The following is a 20,739-nucleotide window of genomic DNA, read 5'->3' as shown; positions in this document are numbered from 1 at the left end:
AAATGCAGTAATTTATAAATAAGTTATTTATTTATAGATGTATATAAGTTAGATAAGATCATAGAATCATAGAATATTAAAAGATTGGAATGAACCTTAAAGATCATCTCGTCCCAACTCCCCTTGCCATGAGCAGGGACACCTCCCACTAGACCAGGTTGCTCAGGGCCTTATCCAACCTGGCTTTGAACACTGCCAGGTTTGGGGCATCCACAACCTCCCTGGGCAACCTGTTCTAGTGTCTCACCACCCTCACAGTAAAAAATGTCCTCCTGCTATCTAACCGAAATTTCCCCTCTTTCACTTTGTACCCATTACTCCTTGTCATATCACTGCAGTTCCTGATGTAGAGTCCCTCTCTGGCTGCCCCATAGACCCCATTCAAATACTGGAAGGTTGCTACGAGGTCTCCAGGCAACCTTCTCTTCTCCAGGCTGAACAGCCCCTGTCTTCGCCAGGAAGGTGCTGCACTCCTCTTATCAACTTCGTAGCCCTCCTCTGGATCTGTGAGAATGACACTGTAAGCAGTGAACTTCAGGAGGTTTGGTTTTGTTTTGTTTGTATTTTTTGTGTTGTTGTTGGTTTTTTGTTTGGTTTTGGTTTTTTGGTTGGTTTTTTTTCCTGTTGTTCATGTAAGAAATGAGGAAAATATGGTATCCTAGTGAAGGTGCAATGCAATTGTATGCCCTCCTGCTTTTTGGACTCTGCTTTGGGTTTAGGCCTCTTGAAACTGAGGAACACGTGTGCAGCCTGCCATCCCTAGCTGCGTCCTTACTGTGCTCAGCAGCATCTCTGGCTGCCGGGCGGGGTTAGCTGTGCACGGGGCCGGCACAGGCAGCTGCCCGCAGGCTCCCAGGGCGCTGCCTGCTTTCTCCTCGTTGGCGGAGGCCCGGCGTGACCCGCAGCCGGCGCTCGGCCTCCTCGCCGCGACCCGGGGCGGGCGGCGGTCGCCCGGCAACGGGGCGGCGATGGAGGCGCAGTCGCTGCCCGCGGCCCTGGCGCTGGTGGCGGGCGGCGGCGCAGGGCTCAGCCCGGAGAAGCGGGCGGCGCTGGGGGTATCGCTGACGCTGCTGCAGCACAACTACCGCTTCGAGCGGGTCTGGTTCTGGGGCTGCATCCAGGGCGTGCGCGGCTCCTACTACATCGCCGAGGGGCTGCGCCCCGACCGCGCCGCGCCCCGCATCCGCCTCTACAGGTGCGGGGGCCGCCCTGGGCAGCTGGGGCCGGGGGTCCGGTTTGGGGCGGTGGGGAGATAAGGGAATCGAGGGGTGCTGTCCGGATCTCCTGGAGGGAGCCTTTCCGTGCCCTGAGGGGCCTGTTCTTTAACGGGCTCGGCCCTACGTCCTGCTTGTCGTTGGCAGCTTGAACTGCTTGGATTGGAGCCTCCTGACGCCGGCGACCAAGGAGATGGTTGCGCAGGCCGAGCAGCTGAAGGGCCGCTTTCAGGGTGATCCTTCTTTTGAGTACAACTTCGCTGAGATAAACCCACGAGCTGCTGAGACATTGTTTGGAGGTGGTAAGGAGGTAAATACAGCAAAACACTTTCGAACTCTCTTGTCTACAGTCGTGCCACTCACACTGGACAGGTGGTGGCTCCTCCTCCTTGTTGTAATTAGCAGCCTGAGCCTGTAGTCAGGCAGAAGATACACAATTTCCTCTTCTTTGTCATTGTGTGGCAACAACTTCTTGATTGATCTCTTCAGTTATTTCCGGAGTTACACGGGGCTCAGAAACAGTATATATTTCTTATGCTTTATTATGCACAATTGGTACAGATTCTCACTTCAGTTTCTGAAGCAGGTAACTGCAGGCACCATTCTTTATAAATGAATAGAGAAGTCGTAAGTTGCTTAATTGAGAGGGAGGAAAGAATGGATCAAGAGAGGGATAGTTATCTCTCTGGTGAATCTAAACTCTCTGCCCCAGTCAAATTTTCTGTCATATCTTATGAGAAAAAACATGTGATTTGTGGTTCTCCTCTTAGTGCCATTGGGCTTCAAGTTGATGAGTCCACTGCGGTTTCTACTGTCACCTCCAGTTTATTTTCAGAAACGAAAACAAGGAAATTCCTGCCTTTAAAATTTCCCTATTTTTCGTTAAAGCCCGTGATCAAGGAGGAGGCCCGCCTCATAGCTACGATAGAACAGATAGACAGGGCAGTTGGTATCGTCCCCCGGGGGGCATTCGTGAAGACTCCTCTTGGGTCTGTGCATGAAAACAGACACTTTGAAGGTAAATTCTCATTGTCTTTATCAGTGTCAACTGTACTTTGATCACGAAGGCTGTAAATTAAGACGACTTTCTCTAGCTGATGTTTTGATTTCAGTTTTCTTTTTCCTTGGGTGAGATGAACAGGGAGGAGAGAATCCAGTGCCTCTTATGTTCAGGTGCATGATTCAACTATGGATGGGGAGAGAAGAATCAGTAATGACTCTGAGTCTTTAAACCTGTAGTTTCATACGTCTTTATAAACTGTAGTTTATGTCAGCATTTAGCAATTTGGTGTCCATTGCTTATCTGGACTACAGTCAGTATGGTCTGCAATGCACAACACCAGGGAGTGCTGACATCTCTTTCTGAGAAGACTGTAGTCTTCTGCAGAGTCTACCGGAGAAAGATTATGATTCTGCCCTATGCTGTGGGAATTAGAGAAACAATGTTATACTTGACAGTATAATGAATGTTACCCTAGTTCACTGTATTAATGGTCACCAATGGCTCTTTGCAGGTCTGTCTTTGGTGGAGGCAAAAAAGTTAAGTTCCTATTTCCATTTCACTGAGCCCGTTAACCTGAAGAATAAAACCCTGCTGGAAAAGGCTAACCTGGACCCATCCACTGACTTTCTGGATTCTCTGGAGCATGATATCCCACCAGGTAAAGGGAGGAAAACCAACAGATGCAGTAAAAGGGAAGGCAGTTTGAGTAGTCTAGGAAACACTGAGGTTACTGGTTTGGATTACTGTAGAGGTGGTACGCTTCGGAGAAGCTTCTGTGAATCTGTAAAACAACTTTATCCTTTACTAAATATTGTATTTAAGTCCCATTTTAAGCAATTCTAATTGCTTACAATAGTAAGATGTAAGTGTACCAGGGCTGTCACATCCTCTCAACAGGTCTGACCATCATCATGGCTAGGCTTCGAGAACAAGTCTGACCACACCAGCAGTTAACCCCTTTGCCTGAGTGTCATATTCTCTCCTGACTTCTGTAAAGCCTGTGGCAAACTGGTATCCCTATGGGGAGAAATAACTCCGCCTATGATAGTGGGGAATTTATGTGGTTTGAAGTATTTCACACCTCCTGTCCCACCCAGCACTGCTCTTCTTTATCTTAATGGGCTCTCATTAACACCAGGCTGGTATCTCTGAGAGGCTGCATTCAAAAGTTCATTTGATAAACTATGTTAGAAATGCTGGAGTGTGGAATAGTCTGTACTCTGGTGGGATTTAAATTGTGGAAGGAGAAAAAAAGATAGCATACTGGAATGTGTTTTCAGTTCACAACTCTACTGTTGTTCATGGCTGGACAACCATGAAACATATTTAAAGCCTTTTTCAGGGATTCCTCTGGCAGGATATTTCTCTGAAGAGATGGGAATGACTTGTTATTTGTTTCTAATCGCTTTTTGCTGATGTGCCGCACTTTTTTTTTTTGATTGGACCAAGTGTTTGTACATCCTGCTGTCTAGGAAGATTCTATGGACACAATCAGAACTTTAGGTTTGCTATTTTATTCCTACCCTGGAGTAGTAGAATAGGATAGCAGATGACCTTGCCAGATGGAACTGAGTGGAGGGACAGTGAATTGCCAGTACTGTAAATAGGTTTTCAGGCACTCTCTCTCCTCCTCTCTCTCTCTTCCCCACTTCCCCCCCAGCTTGTAATCTTCCCTTTGGCAAAAAAGAATTGAGAATAAACCTAGTGAGCTTCTGCCTGAATTCTGAACATTTTTGACTGTGAGCATAAATTGCTAAAGTCTAAACCACTATTCAACTTACTGGGAGTGTCCTTGATGCAATCATTTTCCAGAGGTGTAGTCTGGAGAGACTGCACATTTTTACATACGCTGGCTCATTGAGGTGACCTTTTTGACTCAAAAGAGTATTGCAAGGGGGGGATTAGTTCCTAGATATCTCCAAAGAAAATCTTAGCTGCTGTTTTGTACAGTAGTTCAGGTGTTGCTCTTGTTTGCCTCCTCCCTGCTCCCTCCTTTATTTTCTCCCTCTCTTGTCATAGGGAGACATGCTGTGTGTTAGATGTGAAAATGGCAGTTTTGTTGAAGTCTTCAAATCAAATTTGCCTTGTAGCTTTATTTTACCCAGTGGCAGATAGAAAGTGGGGCTCAACTGTGCCGTTGTTGCGTTTGTCTTCCTGTGGCAACGCGAGGTCTGTGTAAGCATGAACCTTCACCCCCTTCCCAGGAGGGTGTTGCTGTTAGCACAAATCTCTCAGTCTCCCCCAAAAAAGTTACCTCTCAGAGACTACCTGAGCTCAAGTGCAGCTGAGTGCTTCTTAATGGAAAAGATTCATCATGGTACCAGTGCAGCTCTGGTTGTTCTGTCCTGCTCTTTTTTGGACTGAACCTGGGAATTGATGGAATGAGCTTGTCAGGTGAAGGAAATAAGACAGGAAGTTGTTACAGCAAGGCATGTAGCCTCTCTAATTCCACTCTGTCACATGCAGATAGGAGCTCTGACACTAAAGAAAGATCAACTCACCCTCCTTTAACAAGCATTGAGGTTGCCTAAAAGTACTGGTTGCTTGTGAAAATGTGTGTGTGTGGGGAAAGAACAGTGGGCAGACACAGGCTTTCTGCTGATTTTATCAGCATGGCTCTGTCAAAGTCACTCACTCCTGGTTGTGAGGCACTCAGAGTCTGGTTCTTGGATTACTTTCCTTCATCTGTGACAGTGCATGTTGGTTCTGACAGAGCAGAAAAAGCAGACAGTGCTTTTTCTATTTCGTGATGTGTTGTTCATAGCTCTGGCAAATCTCATTTTGACCTGAAGTTTTTCTTGCCTTTCCTGGTTAGATCCTCTCTTGAGCGGTTACTGTCAGAGCAGAAGTAGGAATTGTCAAATAGCATCTAGAATTGTGATTGAAGCCAGAATTGTCTCTGTCCTCAACAAATACACAAGAAGTGGACTGCAGATACGCCACATGGGAGTGATGCTCCCAGCTTCTAATAGCTAGAATTCCCCTAGCATCCTAAAAGACCTAAAGAACAGGACTGAGAGATTAAGGGCTGATTTTAACCTGTCTAAAAGTAACAACTCTGTTGAATAGTCTTCTCTATTAATTGGAGACAGCATCTGTGATGGCTGTCAAGGGGGTAACTGTCATAAAATGTATGGTGTGTCATTATAGGAGAGCAGAGGTGTCTTACAGAATGGAAAGTTGGAGGCAGAAAGAACGTTTTATATGACAGCTGAGAGGTGGGAAGAAAGGAAGTTAAAAGTGGATTGAATAAAGGTAACAGTGGTAAAAGCAGAGTTTAGTGCAAAATTGGAAAACCTGGAGTTTTGTAACAAAACTGTCTGCCATCCTTATCTTTGCCAGTGATATCTGTGGTGTTTGGAGGTTCCAAATTTCATCTGTGTGTCTATCTATGAGGTTATCTGTGCATTTTTAAGAGTTCAGAACATATTGATGCTCCTCCTTTAATCATTCTGTGGGTCTGTCTGTTTATTCTTGATGTCTCAGCTTCCACAGGCAAGTGACTGTGTGACTGAGCTTTTATTAAAAAAATACATTTTTAAAAATGATTGTAGAGAAAAGTGTCTTGCCTCAAAGGCATGAACATGGAGAGGTTGCAATGCTGATCTTCTGACACTGCAGTATTAGATCATGTAAAGCTTCATTCTGATCCAAGTGGCCAGCTGGCCAGAACGTTGCATGCTGGGATCTGTAGGTTTTGCTGGCCATATGTCTGCATTAAAGATAAGCTTGTTTGCTCTGGTCTAAGCAGACAATCTGCTCAACTTTATGCACAATTAGATGTGGCCTTTCAGCTGCTGGCACAGTGCCAGCATGGTCCTTTCTGCTGCATGCAGTTTGGAACCCTAAACTTACTATTTCAGGAACTAGGGTTTGTGGCAGTTTTACATATGCTTATAGATAATGGAATGGCAAAGCAAATAGCGATAATTCCTAGCATGCCTACAGCATTTTCACTTGATGATCTAATGTTGAAGAGATATGAAATAATAGTCACTTGTCAGGCATTGACATGATGGGGAAAGTAAAAATAGAGGGTGAAGGTTGATTTTACTGTGACCGTGGTATCAGATCAGACTGTGCTCCACTCTGCAAGGGTAAAGAAAGGGGGTGAGAGAAAGCCTAAGGTACTAGTGTAGAGCGGAAAGCTTGGGAGGATGTGAGACAGGGGTGGAGAATGCAGTTCTTTGGCACTTTCAAACTACAGTTCAGAAAAGCACTAACTTGACTCTGGGGGTTTGTTATAGATTACTGACTCAGATCACTTTGATATGGAGAGAAGGGACACCGACAGGACACTGTTAAAAACTGACAAACTGACGTGGGTGGGGAGGTATGTCTAGATAGCAAAAGATATGAGTAGAATTAGGTTTTATAAGAGAAGACTTTCTTCAAAAGTCATGGCTCCCAGTCAATAAATAGCTGCTTTTGGCTGAAAGCCTACCACAGTTCACTTGTGGAATAGGAGCAGAAATTAGAATTTAAAAAGACACATAAAAGGAAATGCAGAAAGTTTGGAACAATTAATGACTTATATAAATTGGAATTTATAATGAGTAGAAAATGACAAAGGGAGCCAGAATAACCTGGAGTAGTCCATGACAACGGTAAGGCAGATTTATTTCAACTATATTGAGAAGAAAAGAAAGCATAGTAATGCTATTGGAAACTGTCACTAAATGGTGATGGTAAAAAGGCTGGTAAGAATGTGCAAGGGCAGCAGCGCTCAATATTTTTTTCTGGTTTGTTTTTGGAAAGAATATGGACTCACATTAAACAAAGACAATAAAATACTCTTTCAGACAGCTTTCAGACTGTTTGCTAAGAGAGGGAAGAGTTAAACAACCTTGTCTGTGAGTCAAAAGAATTCAAATGGCAGTCAAATAAGTTACTTCTGAAATCATTATCTCAGGAGACTTGGGGCATACTAACCTTTAATAAATCCCAGCATTGCAGAATTTTCCCCCTAAACTTAATCTTCATTAGTAGTTGAGATTCAGAAATTGCCAAATCGATGTATTTCTGGAAGGGGTCAGAAGGGGCTTCAGCTGGGACCAGTGCTAGTATTGATATTCTTCAACTTACAAAAGATCTAGAAGTAAAGCATTGGTGGAGAGACAAATAATGACAAGGGCAGGATAGATACAGAGATCTGGAAAACTCGGCTTACTTAAATACAGTACATTTTGACGTAGCTATCTGCAAAGTCACGTATCTACAAGTAAGGACTAGAAGCCAGACTTTTAGATTTGTATTCTGGAAGCTGTAGCTCTGAAAAGAAATCCAGGCACAACCCACTGAACATCAGGTCCCAGTCTGATCCTGAAACATAAATGGCTAATTTGATCTGCAGATACATAAACAAGGGCGTAGCAAATAGGAACAGGGAGGTGACTGTATTTTTGCATATACTGTTAGTGGAATCAGGATTGGATTACTACACATTGCAAAATCGGAGAGTTGCAGAAAAGAGACACAAAATGATTCAAGGGCTGGTGAGAGACATAAACAGTTCAATCTGTTTATCTTGTGGAAAAGACCATGAGAATGGCTGTATTACACTGTGTAAATACTCTGTGGAGTTTAAGTATTAGGTACTGAAGATCTATTTATTATAGCAGAGAAAGGTAAAACAGGAATCAGCAGCTAAATATTACAGCCAGAAAACCTAAAATGAACAATGAAATTCTTACAAGCTAGCAAGGGTAATGGATGTGCCTCTGTCTCTTGGTAGCTTAACATCATGCTGGATATCTTCCTGGAAACGGTGTTTCAGCCAAATGCAAATATAAGTTGATAGTCCCAGACACGAGCAACTGAGTTCAGTTTAATGGGCATTGGTATGTAGGAGTCCAGATTCCTGGTATGCCCGGCCATAAACTTGATGGCAACCATGGAGGGTGATGTTCAGCTTGGGCTTCTTCATTGTCAGTGACAATAACACAAAGGTGACAATGGGTTCCTGAAACAGTGACTGTAAGTGCAAATCAGCTGGCTTGCTTTCTGAATTATGATTCATGAGGGCTCAAAAGAGGACTAAAAAGATTCCTGATTTGCTGCTGTCAATTGTGAATGGTAATCTGGGGAGCTGAGACCTCTCAGATGTAATTGCTGACTCTAATGCCAGGAGAAATTTTATAGCATAAATCTAAATGGATATAGAGCGGCAGGATGCATCGTAGTGAGTCTTGTCTACTTGCTGTTTAAGATTAAATTAGAGGAAAAGTGCCTAGACAGAAGATCATTTCAGCTCCTTTACCATTTTGACTGTGGAGGAAGTGACAGCCACTTGATCTGTAGCTCTGTTTCTTCATCTGAAAGTACAGTGGTTTTGGAGCATTCCTTATACAGCATTACAAAGGGATCTGTAGCCATTTCTTCGGCTGAATACTTCGGGCACTAGCCTTTCTGTAAACTCGCTGAACAGTAGCGTGGGTTAGAACGCTAACCTCCTGTCCTCTAAGCTTCATTGGCACACTCTTTATCGGTTTAGCAAAAGCTAGTGCTTAATGGGCCCTTGAAGATGGAGGGGTTGCATTTCTAAGTGGGAGATAGTCTCTGTGGACACTCTCAAGGGCCATTTTGGTAGCCCCACTTGGCTGTCCCAAAAGCCTGGGTGCAGGAAAGAAGAAGACCAGGAGGCACAAACCTGCTTTATCTCCATGCATTAACACACCTAATTAACTCCCTTTCTGCCCTCCCCCCTTCCTCCCCTCCCCAGCCTTCAAGGCTATTAATCCCCTATCAGCCTCGGACTCCAGCCATTTGAAGAGCCTGTGTCTGCAGAGGTATTTACAGCCCCAGCCCGCCAGCAGAGCGCAAGGGCCCGTTATCAGGGCTGTAAGACAAATGGCTGCCTATCTCCCCAGTGGCCTTGCAAAATCCAGCAAAGTGCTATGCTGTGCTGGCCACCTACTTTCACCCAGCCTCCCTTCTCTGCTAACATTTCACAGATGTGACCTGAGCCCTCCCCTTTCATTGCTTAACAATAAGCAGCACCTCCCCAGCTCTGTGAAAGCCGAGAGCAAGAGCACTTTACTTCTTAGCCTGCCAAGAGCCACACGGGGACAAGGCTTTTCAAACTGTCTCACTGAAATCCAAACTAAAAGACTCATAATAAATGAGAGGGCAGTGCTTCATGTTCGTAAGGATAAAAACAGGTAGCCAAAATGTAGACTGAAATATCTAGCATGGCTCACAGCTATCCTCATTCCTCGTTGGATTTATCCTAAGGCTTGGTGTATGTGTGAAACTGAACTACAGTATCCCGTGGAGTTACCTGACATTTATACAAGTGGTTTTGACAAGCAAGCCTTAGAACAGTGTTAGAGGAGTAGAACAGATTAGTGTGCATCAAAACAGTCGAATTTCAGATCTGAAAACTGAACCCAGAAGCTGGCCCAGTGGGTTATTAGTAAAAGCATTGGTACCTGAAGTTCTCTGTTAAAACTGAAGTCGGCCATCCCTAGAAATTTCAGGATGGCTCTAGCTGCTGTCTTCCAGCAGGGTGCACTATGGTGCCAGCAATGTCAGTGAGCACAGAAAGGAAACCACAGAAAACAGAAAGAAAAGCACCAAGAGCAGCATCAAACCAAGAAGGTATGGCCTGAGTTTCTGGACTGTGTATGATATACTGACCTCCTGAACTGCAGGTATAGAGAAGATACTCTCTCCCTTCCAAACTAAGGCAACTTCTGGAATTGTCACTGGGTTTTTCAAAAGCTTTCTTATTATCATTAGTGATCATAAGCATGTAATGGACATACACAAATACATAATTGTGTCCTCTTCATTTTTGCTAGTGATGTGTGGACTGGGAAGCTTTAGAGGCCGTTAAAGCCATTGCTGCAGTGATCCAAGAGAGTTACCTGGGAACAAGACAATATGTCACTCCTACAAGCTGGGGCGCTGCCAGCTCAGGAGTTCAAGATCAGATTGGAACCTCTCATGTGGGAGCACAGCAGGAGGATTCCAGAACCAGTCAGTATTATAGCTTTTGACTGGCTGATCATGGTCTGCCTTGATTTCTGGAAAGGAGACTGTTTTCCTTGGGCTTTGTGTCTATGGTTAATAAAGCAGTGCATTCACTGCTTTTGGGTCCTAGATCTAGATCACCTCAGGGGTCTTGTTTAATCAGAGATCTTAGATGAGTTTATACTGGAGCAGGGCTGCCCATCAACTGAGAACTGTGGTGGAGTCCTTTGCCCTCCTGACTGCTGTAGTGAAAGAATGAGGACAGAAGCAAAGTCTTCATAGCTACTATCCAGGGATTGTATTTAAAGTTTCTTTTCTCCTCAGTGAAAGAAATCATGACCCACCCTGTCTCCATTTCAGCTCCTGGTTCGTTGGATATGAAAAGGAGATGAACTTCTTGCTGAACTGATGGGAAATGCTAGTAAAGCGTTACAGAACCAGAAGTTGTAGTTTTATCACCACATCAGTCAGCCTTGGCCTAACCCTTTCTCTGGGGAACGATGAAAAATTACTTGTGGGGGAAATCCTAGGACACACTGTGTGTCACTGAAGTCAAAACGAGGTCAGCTTTTCCTAGGAGCGATCAGTCTCTGAAGGGGCTCCACATAACGAGTGGCAGCTCCTGCCTGCGCAGCCGTTGGCATTGATGCCAGCCCTAAATACAGTTTTGCTTTGCTGTTTGCTGCTCCTTTGGCCATGGAACTCTTACAAGGAGGAAGTCAATGGGCATTGTCTTGTTTCACTGTATACAAATATCATATGGATGGAAATTGTGCACACTGAAGGGGTGCATGGCTGTGTGTGGAGGGAGAAGGACAAGGGAGAATTTATCTATGGGTATATTTGTAAAGCAGTTGTGCTGTGCAGAGATGGCTAGGCTATCCCAGGCATTGAAAGATGCTCAGCCATCTTTAGTGTTCAGAATTAGCTTGAGTATCAACACTGCACTGTGCTGTGTGGATATGCTCCATGGGACAGTCTTCTCAGAAAACTGTAAACTCTTTGAGTAATTTGGTCCAGAATTCATATCTAGTTTAGTACGAAAACATCAACAGTTTATAATCCATGCCATCTGTTCCTCATCTCAAGCTCTTTTAACTAGCCCTGCTAATTTGATGATGAGGTAGGAAGTACGACTGGGGGACTGACAGGGCTTGTGGCCTTGCCCCTCCTGCAGGAGAGCAAATTGGATGTGCTCTAAGCATTCAGTGAGTTTTGAATACCAGCATCGACTGCTTTGTGTTCTCCCAGAATTCAGAGATCAATGTGAGGTTCTTTGCCCCTAATCCAGCCCCTGTTCATCATTATCACCTCCTCAAAGTGGCCAGTGCTTTGTTACCAGGAAAGGAAAAATCTTACAAGGTGGCCATAATCTCTTCTGAGAGTCAGACAGATATTCTCCCGTGGGTAAGAAAGTGACAGTGACCGAAAGCTCTAGGGGGAAGCAGGCTAGAACAAAGCTGTCCATTGCATCCTTTCATCAAACTGTTAATCTTTCTTTCAAAGACATCACATTTGTTTGGTGACAAAAGCCCCAAAGAAGCTGAATTGAGCCTGAAATCCTGTAGCAAGATTTAGAGGAAGCGTCTTTCATTTGGAGCAGGGAGGGGCGAGAGACTCCTTTTTCTTCTTACCAGCCAATGGGCTCGGAGAAGCCCACGAAGGTGACGGATTAATGCAGGGGCTCCCCAGGTAGATGCTACGTGACTCCTGGCACGCTCCAAAAACGTTTCCACAGCGACCAGCTGAACAAGAAATATGGAGTGTGATGAGATCCAGCATAAACTTGCTTTGGAAGGAGGGTGATTTGCCACTCTGAGCAATTTCTAAATTTACTACAGAAGACCCAAGACACAATGATCTGTACTGTAGTTGTCAGAATACAAATAGCAGGGATTTTAATCAGTTTTTCCTACTCCTTATAAGTTTTGATTGCTTATTGTCTTGCTGTTTCCTCCAGTGCACAGCCCCATTCCAAATCTTTGTTCTGGATGCTTTCTGTGCAGCCTGCATCTTTTTCTTAATTAGAATTTTTTTTTCTTTTGTTTTATCAGGTGGATTTAGGACTAAGGGGCAAACTAACAGGGCTGTAAGGGAGGCTATAATTTGATGTGTATTCTGTGCTAGCTTTTTCAGTCATTCCCATCCTCTGCTGCTCATTTATATCTGTGTATTGTCCCTTCTTTTGTGTTGGCATTGCTGGCTGTGCAGCCAGATTCCAGCTGGAAAAACATTATTTTTGTCTAATATATTTTTTAGTCAGATCATTTCACTGACCTGGCTCACTGAGCAGTAAATAAACACTTTTGTGGTCTCTGTGATGGAAGAGTGATGAGGGCGGGAATAAGGGTTTGAGGGCAGAGGCTGCTTCAATTGGATTAAGCAGCACTGTTGTCAGATTTCTAAGAATGGCCTGAATTTCACCCAGTACTTGGAGGTACCTGAATGCTGTGCATCTAGGACAGCACTGCAATCTCTAGTCTTCCTTGTCAGCAGGAAATGGGTTCTTCATGTATAAATGGCAGGTCCAGGCCAGTCTTAATCATTTCTACTGCAGACACATTCCCAGTGGGAGAGAATAATGGAGAGGAAAAGCCTCTGAAGTAAGATCATTTTACTTTGAGGTTTGGAAATGGTTGTATTTGTGTGTCAAGGACATGGCAGGCATTAGGACCATGCAAGAGCCACTTGGCAGCATTTGACTGTTTGTAAGCTGTGCTTTTCTGGCTCTGGAGGCTTTTAAAAATAGTACTGAACCTGCAACCAGTCTGTGTTTTTATTTAATTATTATTAAATAGTTATATGGGGAATTGGAAATATTGACAGCAGTGTTAACATATGGGGTGCAGGTGGTGTGTCAAGCAAATGAAGGAGATTTAGTTTGCAGCCAGTAAGTGGCATGAAGGAGTTTGGGCCCCACATAGGAGTGTTTGGATGTGTCCTTATGGCTGATAGGCTGTGCGCGAAACGTCCGTGTGGTACAATTTGTTGAGAGCCAAAGCACGGTGACCTTTTCTCACAGCTGCTCTGCTTTGCAATTTGTCTTTGTTTCCTACAGACAGCAAATTAGAAGTAGGAAGCTCTTCCCAGTTTAGGATTTTCTGTTGAAGTGAAATGGAAGCTAAATCCCATGGGTGTAGTGAGGCTTTGTCAGAGCTAAGTGCTTGGGGTCACACAGCCAAGAGGAGCTGCTTTTGCAGAGTGAAATGGCTATGCCCTTCTCTGGGTGTTAATATTTGTCCTATAACTCTGTACTTGACTCTCTCTCAGGACTACTGCAGGAACATACATTGTAACTTGCTCTTGTGGCAGCATATTGTGTTAACAGTAAGTGCAACCATGCTGCAGCTGCTTTTCCCTTGAGACTTTTCCTCCTTTGAAGAGGAATTGATAATGTCACTTTTATGACCCTCTGTGAGCTTTTGTGATGTGGAGCCTCTCTATCAGGCTGTCTAGCTCTTAAGGCTGTTTCTTCTCAAGCTTGCACTGAAATGAGGCATTGCTGAATCACCTCCAAAGCAGCAACGTTATAAGAGGTCACACTGAAAGTGGACCAGTTACGGCAGGAAAGTTCTTCTGCAAACAGCCCTCCTAAATGGATTTTGTTTAAAAGCTCATGTCTCACGCACCCTATTGCCTCTGTGGATTACAAGATTCAGCCCATAGCTGAGGCAGACATGGGGGATGAGACAGGGATTTCTGTTAGCGACTGGAAAGGAAGAAGCAGCTGAGGAGGTTGACTTTTGAAATTCAGCCCTGGTGTCCTGGCAGCTGTTGAAGGGCCATAAAAAAGGCAGTGGTTTAACACTGGGTGAGCATCAGGATCTTCAAAGTACTTTCTTGTTTGGGAAAGATGTAAGGAACTCCTCAGAATTCCTGCCTGTGTTTGGAGGGGTGGAGGCTGCAGCCTGGTCCAAACAGGGAATAGGAAGCTCCAGATCTTCATCCAGCAAATGCTTTTCCCATGCTCTTTCCTCCCACACAGCAGCTCCCTCCCTTCCCTTCTGGAGCAGCAACAGGCAATAGTTTCAGCACAGACAGTGCTTGGCTTTCTTAGGTTTGCTGGGTGCAGCTTAAGAATTAACTTGCTCTTTTAAAAAAATGTATTTTGAAGATTGGGAAACTCACCAGAGCAGTTACTGGTAGAAATCTCTAGTGTGAGAGCAATGACCTCCAGTTCCCTGCACCTCACTGAGCTTTGCATGATGAGTTAACTCTGCTGCCTGATTTAGGGGCAGCACAGGCTACAGTTCACACGTACATAAAAGTTAAAACCAGTACTTAACTCTAGGAAATTGAGATTTTACTTGCTGGCTTCTAGTTCTAGTTGTATTCCCTCCAATGCAAATAACAGCGCTTTAAAATCTTTTTTCTAGACACCTTTTATCTAGGCGTATTGGTGTACCTTACAGATTGATGCTTTGAGCTTCCCAGCCTCCCAGTAAGAGACATATTGTCTGACACAGGGACTGCCATGGGATATTCTCAGCCAATGTTAGAAGGGATTTGAACCCAGCAGCCTGATTCTGCATTTTTATAGTAATATGGACCTACAGCTACCTATGCAATGATTTGACTCCAAGAACTATTTGCAATAGCAGGGAAGTTTAAAAAAAAAGAGAAAGAAAAAAAGAAGGATAAACCTAGCATTTAATTTTTATAATTCTCCTCATCTCTTTTTATATTGTATTATTAAATGCATTTTTAAGACTTTCTCTTGAAGGAGAAAGAAGGTATATTCATTTTGAGCCATTATTTCATATTTTTCATTAGGTAGTGATTAAAGTGCTTTTAGAGGGATTTATCTATATTTCAAACTCCTACAAGAAAGGTGGACCTGAAAAAGCATCTTGTTTGAATGTTGTGAGATTTGAGCTGTGATGGAGAGAATACAATGGCTTTGGATCTTTCCAAGAGAACGACTTTCTCCATGTCTCGTGAGTTCAAATTTTGTTTTCTGCACCATTTCCTCAAATACTGTTAATATGGTGAGGTATGGGAAAAAAAAAACTATAGAGATATCAGGCTATAATTTCTTCCTTTAAAGAAAAGGACCAAAGAATCCAGATAAGTTCCAGAACTTTAATGTGATGTCTTCTAAGAAGACACACCAGCATTTTGTATCAAATGCAGTTTCTGAATGGGTTTTGTGCGTTGCAAAATCCAGTTTAGAAAAAGTACGTTGAATAAATCATCTTTGATAACTGGGTTAGAAAAATGTCCCCAGTGATCTGGTTAGTAAAAGGTGGAAGGTGGCACTGCTGCTACTCTTGTGCTCTGCAGAATAAAGAGCAGCTCTAGGACTAATGATCATTCTGGCTGAAAACAGGAACTGAGTGAAAATGACATTACAGTTTGCAGCAGCTTCTTGTAATTTTTTCCTGTTCTCAACCTTTGTCGTGCCAGTCCAGTTGGGACTGGCCTTAAGTAACCTGCTTGCTTTGTTCAGGTCCTCATTTCACAGAAAGACCTATGCAGCATCAGCAAAACTTTATTGTCCATATTTGTGTAGAATTAGATGCAGAATGAAGGGCCAGAGAAGAGCTACAAAGTTTAACAATAATAATGTTCCCCAAAGGTCTCACATTTATGAAATGACAAATATGAGCCCTTTGAGAGTTTGCAGCTTGGACAGATGCTGGGGAAATACAGCAGCTGCACATGACAGCCATCAGAGATCTAGAACAAAAGTGAATGGAGGTGTCTTCAATTACATCTGTCCATTTCTGCCAGGTGTGAAGGTGCATGGGAAGTTCCTTTGATCAGCAGAGTTAACTGCTGATGAATATTCCACTGAGATTGATAAGCCTGTGTGTCACTGGGCAAGTGCTCTGAGAAAATCATGGATCCATGTACTCTATTGCCTCAGAGCACAGATATGGGAATTTAATCATGTTGAACTTGATTTACTCTATCTCCTCTGTGAATTTGTCCAACAAAAAGATGTCTGAATCTAGATATAATTCTAAGAGCATTAATATCCCTGTTTACCCTCTCACCTTTCCCATTTGTCATGCTCCGGGCATCTCTTTCTGTTCTTTGTAAATAGTTTGGGGCACAGGGTTCATGTGTGTACATGAACATATATATACATATACAAGCTATCACATGTACACAGGCTGTTGGATGCTTCCGGTATGTTGGGAGGCATTAGCAAATTAGATAATCCCTAAAGGCCTTCACCACCTAGCAAGGCAAGGCACAGTCCTATTCTCAACAGACTTGATTCTCAGAGGACTGGTCCTAAATCAAAGACAATGAGAGTTCCTCATTCCATTATCTTTTTGTCAGAGAAACTTTTCCCAAAGTTTACAGTGTGTCATCCTCCCCTTTCCCGCAAACTAACCTGCAGCAAGAACTACCAGTATTTAGATAAAGGGCTTGCAGATCATTTCTCCAAGCTCAAGCTGCAAGAACCCTGTACTGGGAGCAAAGTCAGTTCAAAGGAGAAATTGAGAAAGTTATTGGTCACTATTACATTTAGACCTATTTACTAAACACCCCTATACATAGTCATGCTACTACCACTGGCAAATGCTGAAAACTTCTAGGAACAAAGTTCAAGAAACTGAAAGCTTGTCCTTTTGACAGCAGATGGCTGTTAATGCTTCAGTCACTGGATAATGTCTTGTAGTGAAGTATTCTTCATCTGGGTTTCCATGCTATCCAAGTGGTGAAGTTTCTCAAGAACATGCAGATTTTGTTGGAGACCCATTCAATCAGAATTTGTAATCCCAGTGGCTGAACCATAATACCTATTTTTACTCCAGGTATGAAAAAGGTCCAGACTAGTTTGTGTCCGTCTGTGTGGCACTGGAGAGACTGGATGGGAGATTCGGGTTGCCTTGTATGTGAAAACACTGCTTGTGAAGACAGCTTGTGTTTTAACTTGGACCTGCTCAAAGAATGTCACAGTGCAAGTAATGTTGAAAGATGGCACACACCTGTATTGACCCTTCCATATTAAGTAGTGCTCTGCTTTACTGGGATCCTAGCTGTTTGTCTTTAGTGGAAACGTGGAGTGGAGTGAGTGAGAAGTTCTCCAGAGCAGAACGCTCCTGAGTCAAAAGACTGTGAAAGTCTCTTCTGTACTTCTCTCTGGCAGCTAGAGTCAGTCTGTCAGAAAGGAGGTAGGCATTCTTGCTCTTCACTCAGTTCTGTGTTTGCACATGACTGAAGAGGGTACTTTGAGAGGTAACATAAAAGATGACACAGGACTTGGGCATATTATAGTATAACAAACCTGTGGAACTTCCTACTGAAGGAGACATGGGAAACAATAGTGACCAAGAAACTTTTGAAAAGTACACAAATACAAAGAAAAGAGACAGAGTAACAGGTGAGCAGCACAAATCACAAGACCTGCTATTATAGTGCTTTGAGTTGTGTTGCTCCTTTCTGATTCTGCAGCTACCACGTAAACATTTCCACTCAACTTCTTCCCTCAAGCCCTCAACTACTGTAGTTTGCCATGAACTGTGTAAGAGACTACATGTACCACAAGCGAGTATGCAAGAGCCCAACACTACACAAACATGGATTGCCCAGCTAGCTGCTGCCTTGTGGCTGCCAGGCAAGCCTAACAGCCTGTACTTCCTTGTTGGCAGACCAAACAAATAGCTTCAGGAGCTGCAGTCAACCCTTGGACCTCCTGGGGGAGACCTGTTGTAGGAACTTGCGGTGTTAAAGCCTTTCAGTCCTTTGTCAGATGTGACTAAAATTGGCCAAGAGTCACAAGTGAGTGGGAAGGGGAGAACTGGCAGCTGACAGCAATCACAGAAGCCCTTCCCCAGGCTAACCATGACATGAGTAAGCATGAGTCATAGCACAAATTGATGAGCCTAAAATTATCTACAAGGATGAATACTGCCTAACTGGCCCGGCACATTATGGGCTTTCTGCTTACTCTGGAATTGGCAGATTTTGGCTTTGGGTGCAGATAGGCTGACTGCTTGACTCCAGGCCAGTAGTAGCCTGACAGCTCCAACTGCAATTTTTTTAAAAATTTGGGTGTGCTCCTTTTTTTTTTAAATGGAGATTCAGCAGGAACCTTCTTCCCTATATTGTAGCCTTTAGGCTCTACCGATTTGGTGCTGAAGCTGGTATTTTCTTCTCCTGGAAGCTCCTAGCCCTCCAGCATTGAATCCAAGCCAATTCTTCATCCCCCTCCCCTCTGGCATAGTTCCCAGGCTGTCATGTCAGATGCAAAATAAATACTCAGTGGCTCAGAGCTCCTTGTATCCAGAAGAAACTGCATTTTCACACTGGCTCTGAACCTCCTCTGCAGAGCCAAAGCAAAACTAATGTGGAAACTAACCCCTTTGCCCCTACCACGCACATCCTCTTCAATGGTGGAGCCAAGAAAGACTGAAGAGAATTAAACTTTTCCGTAAATTTCTCAGAGATAGGAAATACCCTGCTTTTCACTTTCTCCCTCTTTCCCAGTCACTGTATCAGGAAAGCACCTCTTCCCACTACTAATGCTAAAAGTTTATTTTAAGGACAAATTTCATACCTACGTAGGATTGCTATAGCTCATCTTGGCTCTCTATAGCTATTAGCTAGACCAAGTAGGTGGCAGAGCTTGTTAGAGTAACTGCTGCCCACCCAGAAACAGCCAAGAATAGCTGGAGCCTCTCTGGGGATCAACTATACAAGTCTGGAGCTCAAGGGGTCCCTTCCTGTGACGCATATGACATTACCATCATAGCCATGGAAATATGCTACTGTGTGAACTGAGACACAGATATCTGGAAACAAGGGCAGCCTGTAGTGCTGAAGTGACAAAAGAAAAAAAGAGCATTGAGGTTTCTGGTCTCCCTGACTTCCCTCTTTTCAGGTGTCACAAACACCAGTGCAGCCTCGTGCACTGTTAACTGGTCAGGCAGAACCCATGGCAGTCCTTCTTTCAGCTTAGGGATAGCTTGTTCCAGGAACACTGCCTCTTTCTCTTGTCCAGTGATTCACTTGTACATCTTCTTGCCCAGGCTCCTGGAGTGTCCAGCTAGAGAAGGGAGGTGCTGTGGTGGTGCTGCGGAGCCTGCTGTGGCTGGGACTGACGTTCTACCATGTCCCAAAGACCAAGCAATACGGCTACATCTACTTTGGCACTGGTGAGAAGAACGTGGATCTGCCCTTCATGCTGTGACTCTCCTGTCTGCCACAAGGACTCAAGAACTAAGGAACATTTTGATTTTATTGTTAGGAGATTTTTGTTTACTGCTTGTTCTAATAAATGTGTGAAACCTCTGCACTTCGAGCAGGATTCTTTTGTACCTGGACTCTGGCCCTGATTCTTTTGCTGGGACTTCACTGAATGCAATCTTCCCCCAAGAGATCAGTGCCTGCCCCTCCTCTTCCCCTCATAAGGAAGTTGTCAACTGCAACGAGGTTTCCTCTCAGTCTCCTCCAGGCTGAACAGACCAAGTGACCTCAGCCGCTCCTCATACAGCTTCCCCTCAAGGCCCTTCACCATCTTCACTGCCCTCCTTTGGACGCTAACAGCTTAATATCTTTCTTAATTGCAGTGCCCAAAACTGCACACGATATCCAAGGTGAGGCTGCCCCAGTGCAGAGCACAGCAGGACAATCCCCTCCCTCAACCGGTTGGTGATGCTTTGCCTGATGCCCCCCAGGACACAGTTGGCCCTCCTGGCTGCCAGGGCACTGCTGACTCATATTCAACTTGGCATCGACCAGGACCCCGAGGTCCCTTTCTGTGGCACTGCTTTCCAGCATCTCATTTCCCAGTCTGTCTGTACATCTAGGGTTGCCCCATCCCAGGTGCAGAATCCAGCACTTTCCCTTGTTGAACTTCATATAGCTGGATTTTTCCAGCTCATGGCACTGAACTGTAGAAAAAAAAATAGCTGTGGGCATCACCTGGTCTTTTGTAACATGTGCTCATTTAAGTTCATCTCAAGGCAATGATTTAATCCAGTGACTTTTCCACTAGCAAAGCTTGCTGAGCAGAGCTAGAAGACATAGAAACTTCTGTAGGTAGGAGAATAAAAAAGAATCTTTTCCTTTCTGAAGGGCTGTAGGTTTCAAAGCTTTATAAAACAGAGATAGCCACAGATTTTTCTCAATATACTTAATGAAGTCTTGGCTCTGTCTCCCAAAGCACAAGGTCTTGGCCAGCTCAAGGGGCTGAATCTAGGGCTTCCATTTTACAAAATAAGGCTAAAAAGAATCATTTTATTCTAATTTGATTTCCTGGATAATATGGGTTTATCCTTACCTTTTGTTCCTGCCCATGCTGTAAGGTATTAGCAGATGATTCTAATAAAAGCAATTCAAGGTTAAGTGGTGTAGTACATAAAAAGCTGTGCTGTTTTATAGCCCCCAGATAAATACTGAAGAAATGGAACCAAATCAATAATGACCCTGATAAATTTAATGAGCCTTTCATACCAGGCCCATAAGCAGCAGTGGACAGTAGGTGGAAGGTGCATATGTGTACTATACAGGGAGAGAAACGGTGCCACCTTTTATTACAAGATGGACAATAAGGCACATCTATCAACTCCCAAGCTATCCTAGGAAGCA

The 20,739-nt window shown here is 44.0% G+C and overlaps 1 protein-coding gene across 2 annotated transcripts; it reads left to right on the top strand.

Moving 5' to 3' along the window:
• The first annotated feature begins 941 nt into the window (after positions 1–941).
• Positions 942–19,440, top strand: RSPH9 (radial spoke head component 9). Of its 2 annotated transcripts, none has more exons than XM_064648498.1 (5): positions 942–1,195; positions 1,362–1,524; positions 2,103–2,232; positions 2,729–2,875; positions 5,368–5,472. In XM_064648498.1, exons 1-5 carry the CDS (start codon positions 969–971, stop codon positions 5,430–5,432), a joined length of 732 nt encoding a protein of 243 aa, XP_064504568.1. In that variant the 5' UTR covers positions 942–968; the 3' UTR covers positions 5,433–5,472. The 2 variants fall into 2 exon arrangements, with proteins under 2 accessions (XP_064504568.1, XP_064504567.1); XM_064648497.1 differs by lacking the exon at positions 5,368–5,472 and adding an exon at positions 19,179–19,440 and having other exon boundaries at positions 945–1,195.
• Positions 19,441–20,739: the final 1,299 nt, after the last annotated feature.

Source organism: Pseudopipra pipra, chromosome 3 (genome assembly GCF_036250125.1).
Source record: "Pseudopipra pipra isolate bDixPip1 chromosome 3, bDixPip1.hap1, whole genome shotgun sequence".
Classification (NCBI taxonomy): domain Eukaryota; kingdom Metazoa; phylum Chordata; class Aves; order Passeriformes; family Pipridae; genus Pseudopipra; species Pseudopipra pipra.
The sequence above is the reverse complement of the archived record's forward strand: the minus strand, read 5'-3'. Positions and strand labels throughout refer to the sequence as shown.

Coding starts and splice junctions, on each gene's coding strand:
- RSPH9 (XM_064648497.1), top strand. CDS start 969: ATGGAGGCGCAGTCGCTGCCCGCGGCCCTGGCGCTGGTGGCGGGCGGC. Junction 1,525..2,102: donor TGTTTGGAGGTGGTAAGGAG/GTAAATACAGCA, acceptor TTTTCGTTAAAG/CCCGTGATCAAGGAGGAGGC. Junction 2,876..19,178: donor GGAGCATGATATCCCACCAG/GTAAAGGGAGGA, acceptor CTTCTTGCCCAG/GCTCCTGGAGTGTCCAGCTA.